The 26,888-nt window shown below is 55.4% G+C and overlaps 3 protein-coding genes; 1 reads left to right on the plus strand and 2 right to left on the minus strand.

Moving 5' to 3' along the window:
* Window positions 1-4,630: 4,630 nt before the first annotated feature.
* CHC_T00007398001 (hypothetical protein) lies at window positions 4,631-5,422 on the minus strand. Its single transcript, XM_005710926.1, has one exon. It carries the CDS (start codon window positions 5,420-5,422, stop codon window positions 4,631-4,633), a length of 792 nt encoding a protein of 263 aa, XP_005710983.1.
* A 179-nt stretch (window positions 5,423-5,601) lies between these two features.
* CHC_T00007399001 (hypothetical protein) lies at window positions 5,602-6,483 on the minus strand. XM_005710927.1 is given in 4 exon segments: window positions 5,602-5,611; window positions 5,612-5,691; window positions 6,124-6,406; window positions 6,407-6,483. 2 exon segments carry the CDS (start codon window positions 6,404-6,406, stop codon window positions 5,612-5,614), a joined length of 363 nt encoding a protein of 120 aa, XP_005710984.1. The 5' UTR covers window positions 6,407-6,483; the 3' UTR covers window positions 5,602-5,611.
* Window positions 6,484-6,518: 35 nt separating this feature from the next.
* CHC_T00007400001 (hypothetical protein) lies at window positions 6,519-7,213 on the plus strand. XM_005710928.1 is given in 2 exon segments: window positions 6,519-6,965; window positions 6,966-7,213. 1 exon segment carries the CDS (start codon window positions 6,519-6,521, stop codon window positions 6,963-6,965), a length of 447 nt encoding a protein of 148 aa, XP_005710985.1. The 3' UTR covers window positions 6,966-7,213.
* The last annotated feature ends 19,675 nt before the right edge of the window (window positions 7,214-26,888 follow it).

The following is a 26,888-nucleotide window of genomic DNA, read 5'->3' on the forward strand; positions in this document are numbered from 1 at the left end:
GAACATGCAATTCTCACAAACTTCTTTCAGGTCCCATGGCATAAGTTGAGTACTGTGGCGGGGGTATCGTTTTCTTTCTTGCCGAGAAAGTGTAAGACAAGAAAAAAAGGTCGGAAACTGTCCTCATATGAGAAGAATTGCAACGGGTACGCATTGCTGTACAGTGTATGGATACAGTGTATGATAGAAGGCGCACTCGCCCGGACTGGCACGGACGGGGCGACCTGACATAAGCGCGGCTGTGCTAGCCTGCGCGTCTTTGTCGTGCAGCTAGGAAGTGGGGTAAGGCCGGTAGGGCCGTTGTAGAGCGATGCTGTGCGGTAGCATGCCTCTCTTTACTATGTGTCGTAAGAGAAGGAGACTATATACTAATCTATCGTAAAGGGTTCAGAACACGAGTGGATGCAACGAGTGCTGGAGAGCGATATATGCCATGAAAGAGGTGCAAAATGCAAATGTAGCTGAAGGTGCAGCTGTGCATGACACGATAGAGATGGAAGCTCGAATGCTCCCGGAGCTCCCGGAGCGACGGGATGATTCCGGAGTTGCCATATTTGGCTCCACGCCATATTTGGCTACAGCGGCCTATCATACAGAGCGCCAGGAGGCGAGTTACAAAGAGCGCTGCGGGCTAGGGTAGAGCTCGCGGAGAACGCTCGCGGAGAACGCTCGCCGTCGAAGCGCGAAGGTGGCCGGAGGACCCCAGTGGGGACGGTAGGTGGCCACGGGCGACTCCCACCAATATCTGGGGGCTGCGCCTGGGCACCCCTCGGAGTTTTAATGATTATATTAGAATGTCAGTTAAGCGCCGGGGCGACCCCTTTTAAGGGGCGCCCCGGCGCCTCTCAGTAAGTGGGGGGCACAGACTCCCGAGTAAGATTTACCCGTCAGGTGTTGCAAGAATGGTCTGATGGACACTAGATATTTAGTTGGAGGGGCAGGCTGAGTGCAGTATGTAGGCGGGGAGTTGAGGGTTACAGCAAGTATCTGATGCTAAGATAGTGCTGGGTTGGGCCCTGGCCTCTACAAAGCGAGGGGAGGGAGTTCAGCTTAAGTACACTGGTAAAGGTTGATGCACGAACAAAGGATAGGGATGTGGATGTATACTAGGTTATTTGCTGAGAAGGCACGGCAATACCTTGAAGAGCAGTGCATTCGACTTGTCAATCTGACACGCAAGAGCAAGTCAGAAGGATGGCTTAGAATGCTTCTGCCATGCAATTATCGCATTATCATCTACAGTAAATTGATCAGGAGATCAAGCTTCATCAACTCGTGATTGATACTACCCTTCAAGGTAGAAGGGTAGCTACTTTTCTCGGCAACACTCAAAAACTCCCCTCTTGATACTACCCTTCAAGGTAGAAGGGTAGCTACTTTTCTCGGCAACACTCAAAAACTCCCCTCTTATCCTCCTACCTTGAAGGTATCCTTCCATTCCCTCCTACCCTTCCATTCCCATCCCTCTCTTATCCTTCTCCGAACCCTCCATTCCCATCCTTCTTCTATCCCTCTCGACTACACTTGAAAATCGACGCATCCACCATACCCCCCCTGCCTAGCCCCTGCTCTTGTTGCCCGACACGTCGTAAACGGGCGCCCAACGTGCCGCCGGGCGCCGCTCCGCGCGCGCGCCCTCGAGACGGCTTGCGCTCCGCACCGCCGCCGCTGCCCTGCCGCCGCCGCTGCCCTGCCGCCGCCGCCCTGCCACTGCCACGCGGCGCATCTGCGGCTGCGCCGGGGGAAGTCCTCTCTCGCCCGCCCCGCGCGCGCGGCGCCGCCCGGGTAAGCAACGGCGCGCTTGCGTGCGGCGTATGACGGGTGCGCGAAGTGACGAGATGTTGCCCGGTGGCTGACAGACGTGCCGGTCTCGATTTTTTTATAGATGGCTGCCATTTGCCCGTCGCCGTATTTGTACCTTCGCTCCGCCGTGCCGCCGCGCTGGCCGCGTGCCAGCTCATCGGCTTTATCGCTCGCGCGGTGAAAACCGGCGCCCGCTCCCACGCACCCGCCTTCATATGCGCACATCTGTGCGCGGCCGCGTTACATGCCCTCGCCCGCTCCCTCGCCCGACAAGCGTCCAGGGGCACGCCGTGTGGCCCAGCGCCCCGCCGCTTGCGCGCAGCTGTTTCCGCCCGCCGGTATGACGGAGGAAACGCGCTTTTTAACAACCCCCGCCGCGCAGCAGACGACAGACGGACAAACCCACCGCCGCCTCGCCGCGCATACGTTGCAGCCTTGCATCAATCTGCGCCCTCGCCTCGTTGCTTACCGTTCCCACCCCCAGCCGTTACTAAATAAACACGGCGGTACATATCCTTGTCTAACAGTTCATGATAAAATGCGGCAAGCGACCGTTTTTTTCTAGGCATGTCTGGTGAAAAGGACGTATCTTACCAAGTCCTTCACCGGTTTTGACTTTTTACAGCTCAATGAACACATAAAGCGCGCATATAGCTTTACAACGGTATCAAAAACCTTACATGGATACCATCGCGCGACGCGCCGCCTCCATTCGCCCCGTCGTCACAACCTGCCCCGCCCCCGCGAGCACTGCCCGCTGCCTGTCGCGCCCGCCGCACGTGCCGTCCCGCTTCCACCGCGAAACCAACACCCTTGCCCCCCCGCTATATTCCGCCCAAAACGATAGGTTCCGTACCCGCACCTCCCCCTGCGCCGCGCTGCCGCTGCCGCAGCAGCACTCCGAGCCGCCCTCTCGAGAGGCCCCCATTTGGATACACTTCTGTATCAAAAACGCGCCCTGGTCGAGTCAGCATGCCCCCGCCTTGCGCCGCGCCGCATCTTGCGTATCTACTCGCGCCGCGCCGCTATAAACCACGCCACGCCCGCCCAACCCCGCCGTCTGGCCCCGTTCTACGCCCCGGAACCGCCGTTTCGGCGCTCCCAGCCTCCGTCGTGTGATACTGTGACACAGTACCTTGTGGGAAGTGTCAGCTGTCCCTCTCTTGCATTTGACATTATTTGATGCACCATGATGGTGCATGCATTCTAGAAGAGAGGAACTGTCTAGCGATTCCTGTAGTTTTCCGGTAGTCAAATCCCTACATAAAGCCTCAAAGACCTGAGGTTCAAAAGAATAAAGAGGCATCGATCCCAAGACCTCCACGAGTTGTGGAGTGCTGGCAATAGTCGCCGCCGGCAGGGGTAAGCTGCCGCGTGTGCGCCCCCGTCCCGTCCGCGTCGTGCTGACACGCCAGGCAGCAATGCGGCACCTCCGCGCGGCCGCGCCGGCGATACGCACCACAACCGCACCACCGGCTTGAGATCCCCGGGCATGCGGCCGCGCATGCCATCCGATCTGCCGAACCTCGAGAACATGTTACAGGCCGCTGCCGCATTCAATGGTGGGCGGGCGCGCGGTGTGATCGGCGCAGATATTATGCGCCGGCACACGCCGGCGGCCAGCTTGCAATCTTGATTCACAATCTCCCCGCCCGCCAGGTGTCGCACGCCTGTGTAGCGCACGCGGCGCACTTGCGCGCCCGTGCGTGCGCCGCTTATGATCCGCCAGGGTTTGGATGCAGGGTTTGGAAGCAGGGTTTGGAAGCAGTGTTGCCAACCCGCCGGCGTTGGCGCCGCCGTTCCCGGTGGACCGCCTATCCGCGGTTTCCAACGCCGCCTCCCGTCCGGGCCGTGTACCATTCCCGGCACGTCGCCAGGAGCAGCGCTTTCTCGGCACTCGCGCCTCTGCTTCCTCCAGACGATTCACAACCCGCGTCGACAGCCGGTGGTCGCCTCTGTAAATAGAAGGCCGCGGTAAGGCCGGCCCGTGCTTACAACACCCCGAGTCGCCAGGTGCGTTTTGATTTGCTTCGAAAATGGCGTCATGCCGAGTGTATGAGACTTCAGCAGCCCGGCAATCAAAACTCCCCGCACCCGGGTGGCACGAGACGGCCGTCCCGTGCCAAGTTGCCGCTTGTTTGATCCCCAGAAACAAGCGTCCCTCCTTCCCGAACATATCTCACTTCCCACCCCCCCACCCCCCGACGCCTTTTGGACGCCGTGCTTCCGGGCGACCATCTTCAACGTTTATCTTGACGAACAAACATATCCCTCCCCATCCACGGAAAAGTGACCGCTTCTACTTTGAATGGTTTGAGAGCCCGCATAACCGCTTTTTCCGCGTATCTTCTTGCCATACGGCACCATGCTCCACTCTTCCCATTCCATTGCTGTCCCTTCCCTAGCCCGCCCCACCTTCTCCCCACCATCCCATCCCTCCACCCGACCCGGGTATGAGCCCCCCACGCCGCGATTACAGCACGCCATCCCACTAGGCATTCTCTTGCTTCGGCTATCGCTTCATGGAAGCACTGCCAGGCGTATCGCTCCCGCTTCTTGATATCGCGCTCTGCCGCACACTGCCCGAGTCACCGGCCAGTCCACTGTCAGTGAAGCGCCCTGTTCGCCATGTCTCTCCCTTCTCAACTTGCCTATAAAACCCGCTTCCTTACTCCCGTCCAACCGCGCTCTTCCTTCTCACCTACACCCAGCTCCCGAACTGCATGCCCACCATGAGGTTCGCTACTCTCACGCTTCTCCCGCTCCTCCTCTCGGTGGCCGCAGCCGCGTCAGGATCGTTGCCCGACTGCGCAAAATGCACCAACGACTATGAATGCAAATCACCCAAGTGCTGGGGCGGCAAATGCTCGGACGGAAAGCTGTCCAGCCTGCTCAAATGCGGCTTCGCCGCTGAGTGCAAGCCCTGCAAGACCTCGTTCAACTGCGCCACCAAACTTTGCCTTTCCGGAAAGTGCGTCTTCTCTTCGGCGGGCCTGGCCAAGTGCGCCAAGAAGCCCGAGTGTGCCAAGTGTGCCGAGAACGACGACTGCCGGACTGGCAAGTGCTCCGGCGTGCCCAAGCGCTGCAACTTTGGCACGAAGGAGTCCCGTATCAAGTGCTTCCGGAGGGAGTGCGGGCGCTGCGACGTCGACGAGGAATGTGGCTCCAACCTTTGCGAGAAGGGCAAGTGCGTCTTTGACAACGCCGAGTCCCGCCTCAAGTGCTTCAAGCTTGAGGAATGCGATCTCTGCAGATTTGGCGAGCAGTGCAAGACGGGCAAGTGCACCGGCATCCCGAAGAGGTGCAACGACGGGTCTAGGCGCTCTCTTCGCAAGTGCTTCTTGGGAGAGTGTGAGAGCTGCAGGAATGACCTGCAGTGCGGCTCCGGCACTTGCCGTGAAGGCAAGTGTGTCAACGGTTCCGTAGAAAATTCCCCGCAGTGCTTCCCGAAGGGCGAGTGCGCCAGCTGCAAGGGCAATGTGCAGTGCCGCTCCAAGCTGTGCGTGAATGGAAAGTGCATCTTCAACACCAAAGAATCTCGTGAGAAGTGCTTTGGTAAACCTGAGTGCGCTCTTTGTTCCAAAGATAAGGAGTGCAAGTCTGGGACGTGTTCCGGCATTCCGAAGAAGTGCAACAACGGGTCCCCGGCCTCGCTGCGAAGGTGCTTCAAGAGAGAGTGCGAGGCTTGCAAGTACGATCAAGAGTGCGCGTCTGGAACTTGCCTGAGAGCAAAGTGCGTCAAGGGTTCTGTCGCTAATTCTCCGCAATGCTTCCCGAAGCCAGAGTGCGCCACGTGCTCCGCCAGCAATCAGTGCCTCACCAAGCTTTGCGTCAAAGACAAGTGCATCTTCGATACCAGAGAATCTCGTGAGAAGTGCTTTGGTAAGCCTGAGTGCGCCCTGTGTTCCGGTAGCGGTCAGTGTGCCTCCAAGCTGTGCGTGAGAGGAAAATGCATCTTCGATACCAAGGCATCCCGCGTGAAGTGCTTCGGGAAACCCGAGTGCTCACCCTGCTCCGGTAGTGGCCAGTGCGCGTCCAAGCTGTGCGTGAAAGGAAAGTGCATCTTCGATACCAACGCATCCCGCGTGAAGTGCTTCGGGAAACCCGAGTGCTCACCCTGCTCTGCTGATGGCCAGTGCGCCTCCAAGCGCTGCGAGAAAGGAAAGTGCATCTTCAACACTAGCGCCTCGCGGGTGAAGTGCTTTGGCAAACGTGAATGTGCCACATGCAAAGCCAGTAGCGAGTGCGCCTCCAAGCTTTGCGTGAAAGGAAAGTGCATCTTCAACACGAAAGAATCTCGCGTGAAGTGCTTTGGTAAGCCTGAGTGCGCCGAGTGTTCCGGTAGTGGCCAGTGCGCCTCCAAGCTTTGCGTAAGAGGAAAGTGCATCTTCGATACCAAGGCATCCCGCGTGAAGTGCTTCGGGAAACCCGAGTGCTCACCCTGCTCCGGTAGTGGCCAGTGCGCGTCCAAGCTGTGCGTGAAAGGAAAGTGCATCTTCGATACCAACGCATCCCGCGTGAAGTGCTTCGGGAAACCCGAGTGCTCACCCTGCTCTGCTGATGGCCAGTGCGCCTCCAAGCGCTGCGAGAAAGGAAAGTGCATCTTCAACACTAACGCCTCGCGCGTGAAGTGCTTCGGTAAGCCAGAGTGCGCTAAGTGTGCTAAAGATAAGGAGTGCGCTTCTCGAAGGTGCCGCGGCACATCAGCGCTTGGTATGAAGTGCGTCTTCAATACCGGGGAGTCATTTGCGAAATGCTTCCCGCCTATCGGAAAGGTAGAGTGTGCACCTTGCAAGAAGGATTCTGACTGTCAGTCGGGCAAGTGCTTTGGAACCGAAGCGCTCGGATACAAGTGTGTGCTCAATACGCAGGCTTCGATTGAGAAGTGCTTCCCGAAGAAGCCTGAGTGCGCCACCTGCAAGAGGTCTTCTGAATGCTCTACAGGGAAGTGCTGGGGAACCGAAGCGCTCGGATATAAGTGTGTCTTCAATACAACAGCTTCAATTGAGAAGTGCTTCCCGAAGAAGCCTGAGTGCGCCACCTGCACGAGGTCTTCTGAATGCTCTACAGGGAAGTGCTGGGGAACCAGCAAAATCGGGTACAAGTGCGTGTACGACAACCCAGAATCTATAGACAAGTGCTTCCCGAAGTATCATCTATAGACAAGTACTTTCCGAAAAGACCTGAGTGTGCAACTTGCAAGAGCAGTTCCGAATGCTCCAGCGGCAAAGGCTGGGGTACGGAAGAGAAGGGCTACAAGTGCGTGTACCTTTCTCATGACTCGATTCGCAAGTGCTTCCATTAGACATGTTTTTTAGATATTAGATACCGATGTTTAGGCGCAGAAAATTCCGAATACGATAAAGCCATCTTATGAGGCAAACACAGCTCCGCTGATGTTGTCTTTTTTACAATGACAATTGGTCACACGGAGCAATGCTCCAGAATGCAAATATCGCCTCCTAAGGAACAACAGATGCGCAGCGTCGCTATAGTACTCCATCATTTTCTCAGTGGCGCGATTGTCATTGAATCGGAGTTGCTTGGTATACGCTTAGCGACAAGCCTCGTCTCGTCCCCGAGGCTGAAATTATGCACCGGGGAAGAACTTGAAATGAACCTCAACTCCTGCGCCTCACCCTGGTTGTGAAAATGGTTGCCAAAAGTACATGAGCACACTACTGGCGCATGAACCGTATTATCCGTGGATCTCCGGTCTCCATAAATAAATAAATAACATATATATATATATATTATGTTAGAGAAACAGTATAATCCGTGGATCCCCGGTCTCTATAAATATACTGTAATTTTAAGCGAAGACTTCTCCCGAGCAGGCTCTTTTACTGTGTATTGTGTAGGCTTGAGATAACCCTCGGAGAAGCCAAGAAAGCTGGCTCAACGAAAGATAATGTACCTGTGACCAAGCACCAGTTGAGAGCCATTCCACTGCAAAACGCCTTCCCGAAGAGGGGTTTCAAGATGCTCCGAAATGCCCTTCAATTCAAATTTCCCGCTATATAATATATATAATATATCTCTGCAAAGCACTTCATTTTTTGAAATTGTTACTGTATCAAAATTTCCATAACTGCTACTTTATTATTTCTCAAATTTATTATTTCTCAAAAAGCTAAATGAAAGAGAAAATTCGGAACCCTCTCGTTATGATAACAAGGAAAAGGCTACGAATTTGGAAACGTCTTGCGAAGGAAAAAATCGTTCGGTTAAGAGCAGGGCTGCTTACCGGCTTGAAGCCGCGAGTAACTCCCACCAGTCAAACCGAACTCCTCCTGATGTCGTTCACGAGTCTATTAGTTTTAAAACCCAGCAGGTTTCTGAGAAGGATGACCGCGCGACCCTCTCATCATGGGCAATGCCTCTAGAACCAGAAACAAAGTTTGAGTGCTATCCTCGAAAAATGAATGGTATCGCTGGCCTGTACCCTGCACGGGATGCTGCCCGGGCTTGACTTTTATTTCCCGCGAAACGACCCAGTTAACCAGAAAACTTCAACCCAGTGAACCAAAACGCTGCACTATCTTCCTCGTCCACTGCTTCGTGTTGATTTCCATTTCTACCTTTTCTTCATTGCGTTGTCTACCAATCGAGGCTTCTGAAATAGAGGCCACGCTTTTGGCTCCTTTTGTTTCCTATCACGTTCTTCGTGAGCTCATTGCGTGCGCACTACCCGTACCCAGCATGGGACGCAAATGACATCTTAAAAGAGATGCCCCGCTTAATGGCTGAAGCATTTCTTAATCGACGAAATTGTTAGGTGCACACACTTATTCCTAAAGCATGCCTTGGTGGAGCAGTCTGACCCGCTCGAGCAATGGCCACACTCTGGGCTCCCAGGGAAGCACTTGCCCATCGATGTCGGGGTCTCAAAGACGCACTTGTACCCGATTAGCCTGGTGCCCCAGCACTTGTTTGTAGAACATTCTGACGAGCTCCTGCAAGATTCGCATTCGGCCTTCCCGGAATGTGGAAAGCATTTGTCCATCGACAACTGGGTGTCATAAACGCACTTGAGTCCTGCTGAATCTGTGCCCCAGCACTTGCCAGTTGAGCATTCGGAACTGCTCCTGCATGATGCACACTCGGGCTTCTTCGGGAAGCACTTCTCCATAGACTCCGAGTTATCGTACACGCACTTGTACCCAAGCGAGCTGGTTCCCCAGCACTTGTTCGTGGAGCACTCAGATGATCTCGTGCAAGTGGCGCACTCAGGCTTCTTAGGGAAGCACTTCTCAATCGAAGTCATGGTATTGAAGACGCATTTGTACCCGAGAGTGCTGGTTCCCCGGCATATGCCACTTGAGCATTCGGAACTGCTCGTGCATGGTACGCACTCAGGTTTCTTCGGGAAGCATTTATCCATAGACTCCGAGTTTTCGTACACGCACTTGTACCCGAGCGTGCTGGTTCCCCAGCACTTGTGTGTGGAGCATTCAGACGAATTCGTACAAGTGGCGCACTCAGGCTTTTTCGGGAAGCACTTGTCAATCGAAGCCTGATTACTGAACACGCACTTGTACCCGAGGGCACTTGTTCCCCAACACTTGCCCGTCGAGCACTCAGAGGAGCTGGTGCAGAGTGCACACTCGGCTTTTCTCGTAGGCGGGAAACACTTTTCCCTCGACGCCGCGGTGTCGAAGACGCACTTGAGACCTGTCGATGTTGTGCCCCAGCACTTGCCTGTTGAGCACTCAGAGGAACTGGTGCAGACCTCGCATTCCGCTTTTCTAATCGGCGAAGCTGACGGAGTGGCAGCAGGCGGGAAGCACTTTGACCTTGATGCCGCGGTGTTGAAGACGCACTTGCGCCCACCCGAGCTAGTACCCCAGCACTTGCCGGTAGCGCATTCCGAAGACTTCCTGCAGACTTCACATTCCCCTTTTTCAGCAGCCGGCGTGGAAGAAGGTGTGGCAGCAGGCGGGAAGCACTTCGCCCTCGATGCCGCGGTGTTGAAGACGCACTTGCGCCCACTCGAGCTAGTACCCCAGCACTTGCCGGTAGCGCATTCCGAAGACTTCCTGCAGACTTCACATTCCCCTTTTTCAGCAGCCGGCGTGGAAGAAGGTGTGGCAGCAGGCGGGAAGCACTTCGCCCTCGATTCCGCGGTGTTGAAGACGCACTTGCGCCCACTCGAGCTAGTACCCCAGCACTTGCTGGTAGCGCATTCCGAAGACTTCCTGCAGACTTCACATTCCCCTTTTTCAGCAGCCGGCGTGGAAGAAGGTGTGGCAGCAGGGGGGAAGCACTTTGACCTTGATGCCGCGGTGTTGAAGACGCACTTGCGCCCACCCGAGCTCGTGCCCCAGCACTTTCCAGTAGCGCATTCAGAAGACTTCCTACAGACTTCACATTCCCCTTTTTCAGCAGCCGGTGTGGCAGAAGGTGTGGCAGCAGGCGGGAAGCACTTCGTCATCGACGCGGCGGTGTCGAAGACACACTTGAAACCTGTGGATGTTGTGCCCCAGCACTTGCCTGTTGAGCACTCAGAAGAACTGGCGCAAACGTCGCATTCCGCTTTTTTATTCGGCGAAGCAGAAGGTGCGGCAGCAGGTGGGAAGCACTTTGCCCTCGATGCGGGTGTATCAAAGACGCACCTGCGCGACGCCGAGGCGGCCCCCTCACACACGGCGGTAGCGCATTCGGAGGCGTCAGCACAGGTGTCGCACTCCCCCTTCTTCATCGCGAAGCACCTCCTGCGCGACGCGGTAGTCCCGAAGACGCACACGCCGGCCAGGCACATGCGCGAGCTGCACTCGTGATGCGCTGCGCACGGGGCGCACTCGGGGAGCGTGTACGTCGCGGCGGCGAGCGAGAGCAGCGCGAGGAGGGCGACGGGGGCTGTGGGCGGCGTCATGGCGGCGGGGAGCGGCGGCGGCGGCGGTGGGCGGAGGGCGCGGCGCCGCGGGCGCGACGCGGGGGGGTTTATAAGCGGCGCGGGGCGGGGAAGCGCGGGGCGGGAAGCGGCGGCGGGCGGAAGAGGGTTGGGGTCGCGGAGGTGCGGGAATGAATTGGGGGAATGAATTGAGGGGCGGTATGAGGCGGGAGCGGGACGAAGCGCCGTGGGGCGGTGTAAAGAGGGCGCGCGGCCCAATGGGGGCGCGCGGATCTGCGGGCGCGCCGTGTCGCGCGCACGGCGCGCGGAATTCAAGGCCGCGGGGAGCGGAATCGCCCGCGCGCGCTCGGCCGACTACGTTGTAGTCGGCATATTTACAACAGAGCTAAGACCACAACCAGGGAGAACCCGGTCGGCGTACAAGTTGTACAAGTAATGTAGTTGTAGTACCCAAGGGTACAACTTGTAAGGCGGACTCTCTAACACTCTAAATGTTACGTAAACTTTATCGCCGGAGGGACCCCTTCCCCTTCCCCGCATCCAGACGCCCCATCCAAACGCGCGTGTTGACAGCGCGGGCTGCGTGCGGGCCTTGCGTCAGATCCGTACCGCTGCGTGACAACGAATTTGCAAGGCGGGGAGATGATTACACCCGGCGCGCTCCGCTTCAACCGCCCCTGCGCCCTTTCAACTGCGCGCATCCCCTGCGCGCATTCCCTGCGCGCATTCCCTGTCAGGAGGGCCATACGTGCACACGTGGCACACGCATGACACCACCATCAGCTCACCTCACTCGCCGCCGGCCAACGCATGCCTCTAGAATAGACACTAGAGCCTCCCTGATAAGGTATACATGTACATACATATATGTTATATACGGTATAGGTGGACAAGTCCCAAGACAGGAACACTGTAAACGAGCGATCACTTCTTGCATCCTGCCCGAGGTTGTATCAGGGGCTTAGGAGGCCACTGCCACGCACGGATGGCAGAATGAATGAATGTTAACTGCGCCCACGGTCGCGGCGTCATGCGAGAAGGAGCTCCCACATTTCTTTTACTCACAGCATGTGCAGCACCGTTCACACTCGCCACTGCTTCTCCATGTCTTTCTGTACATCCCACTCTGTCGCACCATCTAAAATTCCGTTCACCTGCACCTTTCTTACCCTCACGCCGCAAGGACGACAACAACTCCTGTACTAACGCTACCTCTAGGCCTCTTTGTCTGCCGCCCGCGGCCGCGCCACGCATCTCTACAGCATCGTAAAACCCCATTCTCTCTCCAATTGAACCGTAGACGCCAGAATGACCCCGCGTCCTGCCCAAGAGAATCGCCATCGGCCAGTCTCCCCACACCCCTCATTCGCGCGCGCGCGCATCCCGCGCGATCAAACCGCCGCCTCCGCGCCGCCTCTACCGCGTGCGCCCCCCGTCAGTTGTCGTTAAGAATGAAATGAATCGACGCCTTGTCCTGCTTCCACCTCTTGACTCTCTGCTGCAGCGTGGACCTAGGGATGCCCCACACGCTCTCGGCCTCGCGGAGCGACAGCCGGAACTTGAGGCACGCCTCGATCGCCATCCGGATCCGCACCTCGCGGCAGTTGCGCCCACGGCACCCGCAGTTGCGGTTCCCCTGCCGTACCGAGCACAGCCCCGCCCTGAACATGCTCGGGTGCGGGATCCACCCTTTGTCTACGTGCAGAACCATCCCCAGCACCGCCTCCCCACGCATCCTCTTGCCCCCGCCACTCTTCGCTTTGCCCCGCCCCGAGCCACGCTCCGTCATCTTTTTTTGGGTGCGACTCCGTCTACCGTCGGGAAGGGGGGGAGGGAAGAAGGGAATACGCCTTTGCACTCTCACTTGCACTGTCTTCTAGTCCGAGGGGAGAAGGGAATACGCCTTTGGACTCTCACTTGCAGTGTCTTCTAGTGGGAGGCTCTATTGTCTCAGAGTCTCCGTATGGGGACACATCCCCTTTATATCGATGTTCGGCCCACCTCGCCCCCCATTATGTTTAGTCCAGAGACCTCTCAAACTTTCAAAACGGCCGTTCCGGAATCGAAAAACGGGTGCCCTGTACGCGCAGTTGCCATAGTTTTTGGCTTTCGCGGGAGTGACCAAGAGCTTGATTCGGGCAAAACTTCTTCACCCAAGCCGTTGCAAAAACGTCTCATACTGCCTTCCAGCACTTCACCGGGGTGGCATCATGCGTTTGTTTAAGCATTTTCAAAACTTGCAAAATTATAAACAACTCATGGTTGCGACGGAAAGAAAGAACGCCAGAAGCCTGTTAAGGAAATTACAAGTATTCTCCGGGCCGAAGCTTTGCGGTCGTGGTCAGTCCTTCTTTCTGGTGATGTTCTGTTTTCGTCCCAATAGGAGAAACGAACGCGCAACAGTCATTCCCCAATGGCCAACGGAAAATGACTTATCGTTACCAGATGCATGAGGAATCGCTGACAGATGATGTGGGAGAAGAACGTTTAATGACATTGCGTCTCAGTCACCCCGCATACGTTTTTCAAACGTGCTTGATATGTTTGAGGTGAGGCGATCCAGAAAAAAGTTTCTGACAGTCGCCAATCCTGAGGATGAGGCGAGCGAAAACAGGGTAAGTTTGGATGGCTAAATGTACGGTTATGAGCTTGAGTGGCCCTGCAAAAATTTGGTATTCATCAGAGACGTACATTTCAACACTTTCCACGTTTAGGAATACGGCGTGACTTGTTGCCAAGACTAACCCAAGAAAAACAAGCAAGGTCGAATATCATGCCTAACATTTCTTTAGACGCAATACGTAACGCGATTACATGTTGCCGTTTCAGCAGTTGGGCGTGTTCCATTAGGATTCGCCCTTGAAAAGCGTGATCAGTTTCAACCACACGGGTACTGTCGCGCATTTCTTATCGATACATAATCGTTAAGAACTGAGGGGTAGTTCACACTGCGGATCGACCGAATCCACATCCAGATTTGAAATAAAATAGAATAGAAACGAGAGGTGAACACCCGGAAGAGTGGAAACAACGCCCCGCTTCCCGGCGGTCATTCTATTGACCGCGCGAAACTTGCTTGTACTGTTTTAAAAGAACATATACGTACTGTACTAGAATTTCCGAGATGACAAATTGGAAACAACCACGCCGCGAATCCAGTTGTATGTGCTTGTACATGCCCACGCTTGTCACCGCTGATCACATTAATGTGACCGCAAGTTTTGCCGTGTCGTAACATCATCGAAAGTATTCAAGCTACAGGTTTGCCAAGTCCAAAAAGCGAGTAAAAAGTGTCTTATTCTTGGAAGAAGGCAAACCTCCTGCCTCCTCTGTGGGATTTTCTCGTGACTTTAAAATCTGATGTTTTCAAAGCCACGAGAAAATCCCACAATGGCGCAGTACGCGAAGCGACACAACTCTCTAGCTGTCACTTTCGACTCAACTGGTATGCGCCAGTATGCAGAAGCCACGCTACACGTACACATTGCGACAGCGAACAATAACAATGTTCGCTGTCGCAATGTGTACGTGAAGTCGCTAAGTATTCTTTGGTTCAAAGCGGAGAGTAAACCTTTGGCATTTCTACACCTCTTGTCTGTTTTACGTGGAGAGTCTTCTGAGTATAGTTTGGCTAGCATTCAAACGGTGGAAGGCAAGTGGGCCTTAGGCATTTGGGAGGCAGGCATATCGTGTGTGCAAGGCCAGTTTACAGAGAAACAGTCATTTGAAATTTTGAGAAAGACATGAAACCTACCTCAGTTGCTCTTCTTCAAAAACGGTTGTCATGAGAAAAAAATTAGAATGGTTCCTTTTTCTTAAGGTCTGCGAGTCAAAGACTCATATGCCTTTTGAATCAAAAAAGGGTGGGCTGCAGCCCAGCGGTCGTATTCTTAGAGGAGGCTTGATTTTGATGATGAAAGAGTCCACTCGCGGCGACCGTTGCCTGTCAAACTTCGAAAAGTGGTTCTATTCTCAAGGACCTCTACGACCGCTCTGAGAATTCAAATCTTCGTCCAAGCTCTTGAGAGAAGTTGCATGGCGCCACATAGAGGCTTTAATTACGATTCAAAAAGCTCATTCACCCACCAGTATTGCAGGTATCGTTGAAACACAAAACCGTTGTCCGAAGTCCTACTCATTCTACTGCCATCACTGCAACTTTAAAAGTGAGGAATTGCAAGTCCTCCAAGCACCCCTGCCATCCAGACCTCATACCCGTCTTCGCTCTACAATTGAGGACCTACTGACATGCGAACCCTATCCAATTTTGTAGCCCTCCTTCTGCTGTCCGTCGTTTCTGGACAGGGTGTTTTATTCTACGAAGCATCTGTCGAAAACTTCGACCTCGTTAACAACCTGCGTCGAAGCGAGGGAGCGAAGCCGATCCAATGGGACGAAACGCTTTATCAAAAAACGTTGCAATGGAGCAAGCAGATGTATGAAGAGGACAAACTGTACCACTCCCACTACAATCTGGCTGAAAATGTCGCTTATGGGTGAGTTATACACTGAAGTGAAGTTCAACTCTGACCGACGAACAACCTGGCATAGACACTAACAATTCTCTGTACCTGTAGGCAAAATTTGTACACAGCGGACGGAGTCGCTCAAGGCTTCTTCCAACAATGGGCCACCAGTACTAAAGGCCACCGCGAAAACATGCTTTCGACTTCCCACACGTGTGGCGCGGTTGCCATCTACGGCGATGGCACGCGCTTCTTCGGGACTCAGATATTCGACCGTTGTGCCCCGGCTGCCACAGCCACGGGGGTTTTATACAACCAATCGATAGAAAATTTCGAGATGGTGAACGTTTTCCGAAACGGGGAAGGTGAGAATAAGATAGTTTGGGATGAGCACTTGTACGAGATGGCTATGAACTGGAGCACGATCATGTATTATGAACAGAGGCTTTATCACTCAGACTATAATCTCGCAGAGAATGTTGCGGGATCGTAAGTTCGGCACGTTTTCCACCCCTGCAGTGCTATGCATGACGATATTCTAACTCATGGTGCTCTTGCTTTTACTTTTTGTCATGTTTAGGAACCGGATGTACACGTTCGACACAGTGGCGCAGGGCTTCTTCGATCAGTGGGAAGGCAGCACGCGCGGTCATCGTGAGAACATGCTTTACTCGTCGCACACATGCGGGGCGGCCGCAATTTTCGGAGACGGCAACGTCTTCTACGGAACGCAGCTATTCGCATCTTCGTGTCACGCGAGCTCGACGTCGATAGACACTTCTGCTCCAGCCATGCCGACGGAATCACCAAGCTCTATCCCATCACAACTCTATATAACTAACCCATCAGCATCGCCAAGCCAAGAATCTCTCGACGACGGCGTCGAAACCCCAGAAATGGAGCCGTCGTCCACTCCAGAGCCTGCTCGAACGTCATTTCAAACGCTTGAAACTGAGCAATCGCAACCAGCAAGACCAAGCCTGAAGCCCTCGCAGCTCCTTTTCACTTCCGGGTTACCAGCTACATCGCAATCATCAACGCAGACACAACCGTCGGAAATTCCGGTTCAACCTTCTGATGTCGAGCCGTTGCAATCGCTCGAGGCCCAGGTAGACGTCTCTGGCTCGATAGGAGTCAATATCGTCCCCTCTCAAGCGCCCGGGACTGAATTCGCCCAAGTCGGGGCCTCGCCTTTAGTGAATGTGGGACTCGAATCTTCAGCAGAGCCGTCGAATAACATGGAAGCTGAACCGTCGAGCTCGGACGATTCAAGCTCTTTTCTTGAAGATGTACTAATCTCTACACCACCTAGTATATCCCAGCCGGCGGCTTTCGTTCAAATTGAGCCATCCGCTGAACCTGTGGAAGTGATGTTCTCGACTGCTCCCTATGTAAGCATTGAACAGACACCAGAGCAGATCCCGTCAACATCACCTGCTGTCGCTACGGCGCCAGAAATGAGTCCGTATGCGCCGTACCCGGAGCCATCAGAAGGGCCGGAGATCATCACGGCTGCGGCGCCTGGTCCGCCAGACTCGTTCTCAAGTACTGCTGAAACGCAGGCGATATCTGAAATTCCATACCCGTCTTTGTACCCGGTCATGCCCAATGGTACCTTTGGGCCCGCCACACCGAACCCGACAAGAACACCAGAGGTTTTCATCAGTGCGTCCCTTCAACCGACGATGTCCATTTCGCAAGATGCTTTCCCAATGACCAGCCCTGAGGCGTCCGACGCATCCCCAGCGGCTGAGGACTTCCTCTCTTCCAGCCCTACATTCGATTTAGACCTAACCATGGACTCATTTGAATCAGAAGAGCCCATAGAATCTTTCGATTTGGCATCGAGCATAGCACCAACAGCCCCGACTGCACCCTCTTCGCCCACTTCTATCTCCACCAGAGCCAGCCCAGTCCCAGTGAAGCCAGGGGGTGAGTCTTCCAAGGAAGAAGCTACTTTAGTATCCAAACTTCGCAAGCTCGCGCAGAGACTCAACGCCCTCGACCGTGTGCTATCTGTTTGCATATCTAGGCTTGGAACAGAGTCGGCGTTCTGCGGGACTGTGGTCAGGCAAATTCAAACGACGAGCGAGATGATTGTGGAGTACGAAGAGAAGCTAGCAACGTTGCGGGCGGCGCAGTAACGTTGGAGTTTGGCGGTCGTATTAGATGGAGGAGGAACAGGAGGACTTGGTTCGAATCTATTCGCGAACTACTGTACGTCTAGCTATCAGAAGGTAGCAGATAAACGAACCTGCTATGTGTATAAAAGTACACAGGGTATAGTATAGCTACAGTAACAACAATACTGTTCCCTGGGTGCCGTACCTGGTTAGAATGTTGTGGATACAGGGCAGGGAGCTGCCGATCGACACGATTTGCGGTAAACATATCCAACGCAGTTGCTCTTAGCCAGGCTTGTTCAGTTCATCTGAATATTTGTACAGGAAGAAGATATACGAAACCTTCTTCATGTAGAGATGATAGTCAGATGAACTGAACAACCTTCTGGCACCGAGTACTGCCCTTGCACGGTAGCGCCGCCTCGAAAGTGCCCCGCCACCCCGCCTGTTGATTTTATCGTCCACAAACAGTATTCTCGTCTGTCGCGGGGTGCTGCGACCGTTTCCCACGACCGCAAACGCTCCGAATCCGTCCGTTTCCAAGTTTGTTGAGTTTGCTCCCAACTCTAGTCATTGATATGCTCCAGAGTCAGTCCTGATATCGCGTCCTCTCGATTCTGTGAAAAGTCCCGCATGAATGAGCCATCGAGCCATGCTCATCGAAAAAATGGAATCACAACGGGTTGTCTCAGCACGACGACCGTCCCCGTGGACGGAGACATGAGTCCGGAAGCACTTTCATCCCCTTTGGCATCGAAGCCCCCCAAGCACGGCCCCTACAAAAGGCGACCCCCCGTAAGCCGGGTGCTTCTACCAAGCGCCGCGCTATTATTCACCTGAGCTAGAATGCAACGCCTCCTACTCCTCGCACTCCTACTGACTCACGCGCTTGGGCAGTCGGGCGGGCAGCCATACCGCGCCGCCTCGGCAGACAACCTCGACCTGACCAATGCATTCCGTGCGCGCCAAGGCCTCGGTGCGCTGGCGCGAGACGCAAACCTCGACAAGCTTGCCATGCAGTGGAGCAAGCATATGTACCTCGCGCGTCGCATGTTCCACTCGCAGTACAACCTCGCCGAGAACGTCGCTGCCGCGTAAGTCACCCCTGCTCTCTGCCTTAACTCTGCCTACCATCCGGCTTACTAACATATGTACGCACCACTCTCTACCCACCGCCACAGGTTCGGCTCGTACACAAAGGACTCCGTGTCGCAAGGCTTCTACTCGCAGTGGGAGAACAGCGCGGGGCATCGGGCAAACATGCTCCGCGCGAGCAGCACCTGCGGCGGCGTCGGCATCTACGGTGACGGCCGCACTTTCTACGGCACGCAGGTGTTCGCAACCTCGTGCGCGGGCGCGGGAGCGCCACAGGCGCCGCGGTCCGTGAGCGCGCCGAGGACGCCCGCGCCCGTTGGGCGAATGACGCCGGCGCCCATGCCCGCGCCAACGGCGCCAACGCCCGTGTACTCGCAAATGACACCAGAGCCCTTACCGGGGCCGTCCCCCATGGAGCCGGAGGACGGCGCGGACGCTAGCCCTGAAGCCGTGCCCATTTCGCGCGACGAGAGGCGGCTGAAGCGGGCGGAGAGGCGGCTGCTGCGGCTGAAGCGGCGGCTGGTGATGTGCCTGGCGCGGACACTTTTCGGGGCGCGCGAGATGTGCGACAAGATCAGGGAAAGGATCGAGGCGCTTACAACTAAAGTTGGGTCGCCGCGGAGGAGGGGGGCCGTCGCCGTGGCATGAAACGGTGAGGGAGGCGCGGACGGAGCTGCTCAGCTGCTCGGAGGTGGTAGGGAGATGAAGGCAGCGTAGTATTAATGCAAGTAGTACCGCCCTAGGGCTTTAACATTGCGCCGTGATTCATTTCCGACCGAATTACCTTAAATCCAATCTTAACACAACATGTGATCCAGCTGTTCCACTCTGTTTCGTACAGTACCTCCTACCTGCCCAGTCTCCCTGTTTCCCGCCGCCTTCACTCCTCAACCCCAACCAACCCCAAAGATCTGCGTGAGCATGCGGGAGCCCGCTTCGCCGCAGTGGCTACCGCAGACGCGGTGCCATTGAACGAAGCGAACATTTGTTCTATCTCGAGGAAGCCTGCGCAGGCTCGCAATGGAGGGAGGGGTCGCTAACCGAGGCGAAGGCGAATTCGAAATCTCACAAACGGACGCTACCCTTTACTCTATCTTCCATTAGGCATGCACCCGCGGCATAGTCTCCACATCCTTCCTTGGATCCCACCAAATAGCAGCGCGTCCGTGCCAACGGGCGCGGGCGTCCTCGACGCGCTCACCGACAACGGCGTTGTGACGCTCCCGCGCCCGCGTACGAGGCTGCTGTAAACACCTGCGTGCCGTAGAAAGTGCGGCCGTCACCGTAGATGCCGACGCCGCCGCAGGTGCTGCTCGCGCGGAGCATGTTTGCCCGATGCCCCGCGCTGTTCTCCCACTGCGAGTAGAAGCCTTGCGACACGGAGTCCTTTGTGTACGAGCCGAACCTGTGGCGGTGGGTAGAGAGTGGTGCGTACGTATGTTAGTAAGCCAGATGGTAGGCAAAATTAAGGCAGAGAGCAGGGGTGACTTACGTGGCGGCGACGTTCTCGGCGAGGTTGTACTGCGAGTGGTACATGCGACGCGCGAGGTACATATGCTTGCTCCACTGCATGGCAAGCTTGTCGAGGTTTGCGTCTCGCGCCAGCGCACCGAGGCCTGACGCGCACGGAATCCATTGGTCAGGTCGATATTTTCGCCATAGTCATCGCTACAAAAACCTCTCTACCGGATGGGTACCTCGTGCATACCTACCAGCGTCACCCTTGTTCACTGCAACTTTTGCCATTTCACCTCCTGATCACTGCAAAAATGCACCTGATCGCCCCCCTACATGCAGTATTATCTCTTCTTTTCTTGTTGTCCTGTTCTGTCCTCATATAAGCACGGGAAAAACATCCTCCGCCTGAAGAGGCTTGCTTAATGAAGAGGTGGAGGATGTTTATCCTATGCTCGTGGGAAAACATGTGAAGGTACATCGACCTTGTCGTATCTTACACGTGTACATAGCTCCACCGGTACTTAACACCGCCGTCGCTCCTCCCACAGTAAACACGACCGAGGTCTTGAGTCGCTCCTACAGGTTATAGGCCCTTTTCCTTTTCCGCTTCCACTGCCCACCCCCCTCATCCCCTTTCCATCAAGCCTCATTCAACCGGCCCACGGCCGATCATCACCTCACACGAGCATCCAACCGGCCCACGGCCGATCATCAATCACACAAACACCCCAACCGGCCCCGGCCGTCCATCTCCACTCACACACGAACCATTCCTCCCCCTGAGACTCTCCTCCTTTCCCTCACATATTTCCCCCCCTCCCCAGCTGCCCTCGCATCCACCATGGAACCGTCCTCCTCCCATGACAGCCCGCATCTATCCGTCACGCAGCTCACACTCACAAACTACAGTTATTGGTACAACAACCTTGTCCTCGTAGCATCTGTTAACGACTGTCACCAACACCTGGACAGCAATCCACCCCCACTCACCGATCCCAACGACCTCCGCCTCTTCACACGCAAGAAACGCCTTGCTCTGGCACTGATCTTTCACAGCCTCTCCGAAGAAGTTCGCTCCCTCCTGGCCGACAGTGACCTCACCAACCCACCCCATGACTTCTGCAACCGCCTGCACGAGATCACCACTGCCAACCCCAGCAATGCACCTTACTTCCTGACTGCCCTTGCCCGAGAAACCACTCTCTGACCAGGCACGCCCATGCTTGATTACATCACATCACACAAAAACATACGCACCCGTATGCGTGCTGTTAATTATCCTGGCATACAGGACACCGGCACTGCAGCACAGTTTTTGCTTGACGGCCTCCGCGACCACCCCGACTACAACCCGATCGCCCTGACCCTACATGCCCAATCAAGTTTACTCCCTGTCGAACAGATCGAAGCCCATCTTCTGCACGCCGAGAAATACCTTTCCAAGCAGAACCCACAGCTCGCCAACCAAACCTACCCTCACCAACGCTCCCCCCGTGCTCTTCGTCACCACGACCCGCCCTCCTGCGGCAACCGCAACGCCCGTCGTCCCAACCACTGGCGTGGGAAATGGTGCTCCTTCCACGGAACACCGTCCCATGACACTGAGGAATGCATATCCAAAATGCGCGAGAATATGCGCTACACCGCCGCACACCAAAGATACCGCCACACCCCCAAACCAGAAGCCTATGCGCACTGGCAACAATCAACTCTGCCACCCCTTACCCCCAACCACCAGTCACAGCCCAACACTTGGACCACACACACGGACCCGAACCCCGACACACCCGCCACTCCGTACGTACTCGACTCCGCCGCCTTCCCGACACACCTCCGCCGAGCACCCCCCCACATGCCTCCCTCACATGGATCCACCCTGACCGCAACCGGTTCCCCCTCACCTATCTCGCATCAGGGACCCGTAATTCTACGCCCCCGCGACCCCAACCGCGAGTCCCCACCCACACGAATCAAGATCCACCGCGCCATCGTCACGCCCCACCTCAAGCACAACCTCCTGTCAATACCGCAACTGTTTTCGCACTGTGATACGATTTTCCAAAAAGACAAAACCTTCATCTGCTACCCTCTTCCCGCCCCACCAACATCCTCAATCATTGCCACAGCCCACCTACACAAAGGCCTGTACCACGTGCAAATACCGTCATCATCCCAACTCCCCACAGCGTCCCACGCCAACGTCCCCGCCTCATCACCTCCTACTTCCGATCGAGCAAACCACGCCTCCATCGCCCTCCACTACTTGTCGTATCTAACACGTGTACATAGCTCCACCGGTACTTAACACCGCCGTCGCTCCTCCCACAGTAAACACGACCAAGGTCTTGAGTCTCTCCTACAGACCTTCAGCGGGAGATTTCCCACGTGTGGCACTTGTCACCATTCGGACCAATTGGGTCCACAATGAAAGGTCCACTGTCCCGGGGTTAGTCCCCGGACAGTACAGTACCTACTGTAAATGTATGATATTCCGCTGACACGACCCCCTCCCCAGACCCGAACCCGGGCGGGTGCAACATATCCCCTTCACTGTATCGTGGACAAAATTGTCCACAAGAGCACGCAAATGCAACCCAACTTCTAAGCAAGATACAAATAAGCCACAAACCTCGGTCTAGATGTTTACAGTGTCCTTTTAGACCAATAAAATGAGTTTGGGCAGCTCAAATTGAGCGGGCACCAAGTTATTGGCTCATCGCGTTCAATGATCCACTTGACACATGTGAAAATATTATGATAAACTTGTGTTCTGTAGAAGTTATGCTCACTTTTGAGGTCTCTGGAGGTCCACTACGATGTTTACCTCACCCATGTCAACCGGAAGCCTTCCTTTCCATTTCACCAAATGTCAGGACAACCTTCCAGCCCCCTCAACAATGCCCCTCAACCCTCAATTGGGGGGATGACATTCCACTGGCCGTGCTCATGCGACATGATGACAATGTCTACAGTGAATCGTTTCACAATACCACAGTCGCGACCGGCAGTGCCCAAATTGAAGACTATGAACCTCCTGTCCCAATCCGAAAATCCAGAAAACAACCACCTTTTCCTACTGTAATCCCTACGTTTTTCCTCTTCCGTTTGAGGCGCAAAGACGCCAAATGACGGGAACTGCCCGCTTACGTTCTCGTGAGTTCTCGCATACATCAATGTCTGTGTTTCAGAGGGTTTTTCTGACAAAATAATAACGATAGTCTCCGAGAATACAAATAAATATTCCGAGATAAAGAGACATGAGGAGGGGCACACGCGGCCTTGGTGGCCTGCCGCAAACATAGAAATAAATGGGGGTTTGGGAGTACTGTTGTACATGGGCCTCCACAAATAGGCTTGTATCGAAGACTACTGGAGCCGGGCCGAAGATACCCCGGTCCATGCAGTATCAAAGGTAATGTCCATGGCCAAGTTTCAGGAATTGAAGCGCTACATACAAATTTGCGATCCGCACGGCGATAATGGAAAATCGTTCTTCTTTGGTAAGGTGGAACCGCTATTCAGCCATGTACGAAAAACCTGCAAGGCTGTCTGGACGCCTGACTGTCGGGTGTCAGTTAACGAGATGATGGTTGTAGCATAAGCGCGGATCAGAATTAGAATTAGATCGCGTGCGCGCACACACGTGTACTGTAAGGACTGTCAGGACGCCCGCACACACGTGTATCATCGGCACGCGCGCGCACACGTGTATTGACAGCGCTACAGTAGCTGAGTACGGTAGCTCAGCACTGTGACGCGCTACAGTGCAGTACGGACTGTACTGTAGCCCTGTATGATAGACGCGATAGACGCCTAACTGTATATTAAACCACGGGAACCGACGGCGGGGAGAAGGCAAGCATCGGCTTGGCCAGACCCTCACCGTGGGCTAACCCGGAACGCTTACTATAACTCGGGCACGCTCTCTCTGTTCGCGTTTTAGAGTAGAAGGACACGGGTAGCGGGCGCGTACGTGCGCGTGTGAGCTAGAATTTGCCTCCGTCCGTCGGTACTGGAACGTCACCCAGTGCCGCGCCGGGGCGTCGAGGCGTCGATCCGCTCGAGCGGACGCGGTAGATCTACCGCGTACACTAACGCGTTCGCGACCTACCACCGCGACCGGCCCGTGTCCTTCCTCACGCGTTGCTTACTGGTCCTTTCTGTTCTTCTCGCGTTCTACAGGGTCTCTTACGCGAACTCTGCATACACCCCTGCCGTTGGGGTGTTTATGCTACAGTGGTCTCCTGACCTAGAAGACTCTCAAGATCGAACCGAGAAGACTATCGTTTACCTCCGCGTCCGTACGCATCGAGATGAGTGGCGAATATCCCACCTCGATTCGCTCCGAGCCCGCCGATGTGCGAGAGGCCGCGCTCCGCGTCCGAGTCGGCGACGGCGACGCTGGTCCTCGAGACCGCGAACCGTCGCCCGACTTCTCTGAAGGACGCGCTCGCGCGATGTACGATCGCATCGCGGAGTATATCGAGGATGTCCGAACATCCCTTCGCATCGACGTGTCGGATCACGTCTACGCACGCTGTATGGAAGAGCTACGCTCCTTGCACGAAGGGAGGTTTGATCGCGTCACCCAATCGTTGAAGAACCTCCGAACACTAGTCGACCGGCTACAAAGCCGACTAGCGCTCGTCGAGGATTGGCGTGTCGACTCCCGTGTCGACGACAGGGAAGGCCGTCCTAAGAGGCCGGCCTCGTCAAGACGACCCGACGCGCAACCCTTCCCCTCCGCGGAACAAATGCACGCGCTTGCCCATATGACCGCGGAGCTCAATTCGATGCGGCGACGCGCACGCAATGTGGAACAGACTTCGACCGTCAGGTCGCCCGGAGTCCCTATGGAAGGGCCCGGTGCCACTGTTCCCCCGGGCGCGTCCGACGCGCAAGAGTTACGTCCGACCGGTACCGGCACCAGTCGGCACGCAGATGGAACCAGACCACCGATGGACGCGAATGTCGCGCCCGAAACCCAAGCCCTCCCGTATGCCGCCGGAGGCATGCGGGAGATGAGACGCGTATGTAGTGCAATGCGCCTGTCATGCAGAGACCAAGGTCCGACGGTCCAGCACAAACAACGACAACAAAAACAACAACTGCCAACGGCACAGCGCTACGGAGTGTTCGAAGCTCCCTGTCCTCTTTAAGCGGGTTTGCGGCCCGCAGTAGCTCGGATCCCTGATAGGGGGGGCAAAGAGAAGGGCCCACCCCGGGATCGGTAAATGGTGGTAGAGACTTGTAAAGGCAACTGCTCGACGAGTTCGGAGGGGTGTCTAGGTAAACCTGGTCCGATGGGTCGTAAATCCAATGCTCGAAGAGCGCCTTGTACACCTTATACCCTTGATAAGGTCTTCGACGGCGACGTCGCAACGTAGCCCGTCGGGAAAGAAGAAAACATAGCAGCGCTACACCGTCGTACTGCCCGATGGCAAAGTACCAACACCGGATCGGTTGCAACCAGATTCCGATGGAACCAACGCTGAGAAAAGCACCACTGGTGCACCAACACAGAAGCCCGATGGCTAATGACGTCACGTTGCGGATCGCAATCCTACAAGGTGGAACCAACTCAAGAGTAAGGGAAATTAGGATAGGGAAGTAAAGGAAAATTGATAAGGAAAAAGGGGACCCCCGAGCGCTGAGGATACCGTAGGCTAGAGTAGAAGGGAATGTCTTGGAAAAGACGGACTTCGACCAAGGCGATATCAAACTCTGGCAACTCGGGTTACCTTTACTGACTCGTGAGTCAGAGGGCTAAGGTATATATCGCCCCGCCGGAGTCACTACAGTAGCTCTCGGCGCTAGATCCTAAATCTAATCTAAAGTTAGATAATTAATTTGTAACTAAATTAAAATAATTAATTAAAATAATAGTGTAAAATGAATCACGCTGAAGTCCCCCAATCCGGACTACAGTACCCCCCTGATTTCCCTTTCCCAGGCCGGGTATTGCAGTACAGCGTACCGTACGCGGACGACCAGGACCGTGGAGGAGCCGCCGGCGGATCAAGAGAACCGATTCTCTCTTTCGATCCTCGCTGGGGCGGCTACCAGCCGGTGGACCTCACCGCGCATCCCGGTCCGGTCAATATCTGAACGCTGCCCGTCATCCTTTTGGGACGTTGGGACCCGCGGCACCCGGGTTCGAGCCCGTCCATACCATAATACAGGAGTTCAGCGATGTCGCGAACTACCGCATGTATCGGTTGAACAATATATTGAAGCTCGTTACCTCGGGTGACGCGGGACGGATCGCGGAGTACGTCCAGCGCTGTCGTGGGATTCGTCCCACGATGCGCAGCTTCGACGGCACTGACGAGATTCAGTTACTACCGTTCCTGAAGGATATACGTATCACCTTCAACGCGCAACACCTAACCGAAGGTGTTGCCGTCCGCGTCTTCGCGCATTTTCTTGAACGCGACGCGGAAAGGTTGTATACGAGTTACACCATGCGCGGACTACGCGCTGGCCAGCTTCACGACGACATAAGCTGGCCCGGTCTCGTTAACCAGTTCATCAAACGCTACCTCACGGACGACGTGTTAGGTGAAGCGTTTAATGCGGTCGCGACTGCGCGGCAGCATCCCCACGAGACGGAGAACGCGTACGCCGATCGATTAGAGTCCGCCGCGTTCCGGGGCACCGCGGTGTTTACCGAACAAGCACTCGCGCATTATTTCGTGCGCGGACTAGCCCCGGCGACCCGAGTCGCCGTGGCTGAGACGGGGCAACGACTGCCCGGATCGTAGAAGACAGACCTCTCAAGTATCCGCCGAATAACGACGACGGAAGGTACTACATTCCGCGCTCGTCGCGGACTGCCCCTGCCGGATCCGAAACCGGCAGGGAGAGCGGGTCGACCATCGAGGTCGAACGCGACAAGTTCACCCGCGACATCCCTCCATATTGGAGGAGATGAGTGGCAGGCCGACCCTGTTCTCATCGCGACAGGCATGGTCCAAGGGGGAGGTCGACCTCCCACGCCGGCGTCAACGCAGTCGACCGGAAGCTTCGCCACCGCGTTCGCGCATACTCCGCGCCTGCCAAGTGGTACGGACCACAAAGTGCAGAGCT

Source organism: Chondrus crispus, genomic scaffold (genome assembly GCF_000350225.1).
Source record: "Chondrus crispus Stackhouse genomic scaffold, scaffold_72, whole genome shotgun sequence".
Taxonomy (NCBI): Eukaryota; Rhodophyta; class Florideophyceae; order Gigartinales; family Gigartinaceae; genus Chondrus; species Chondrus crispus.

Excerpts from the sequence above, each read along its gene's own strand:
- CHC_T00007398001 (XM_005710926.1), bottom strand. The coding sequence starts at position 5,422 with ATGCCGGAACACGTCCCAGACTTGCACTCCTTATCTTTGGAACAAAGA.
- CHC_T00007399001 (XM_005710927.1), bottom strand. The coding sequence starts at position 6,406 with ATGCACTTTCCTTTCTCGCAGCGCTTGGAGGCGCACTGGCCATCAGCA. Across the intron at positions 5,692-6,123 it reads GGAACACTCGGCGCACTCAG|GCTTACCAAAGCACTTCTCA; the intron begins GCTTACCAAAGC and ends GGGCGCACTCAG.
- CHC_T00007400001 (XM_005710928.1), top strand. The coding sequence starts at position 6,519 with ATGAAGTGCGTCTTCAATACCGGGGAGTCATTTGCGAAATGCTTCCCG.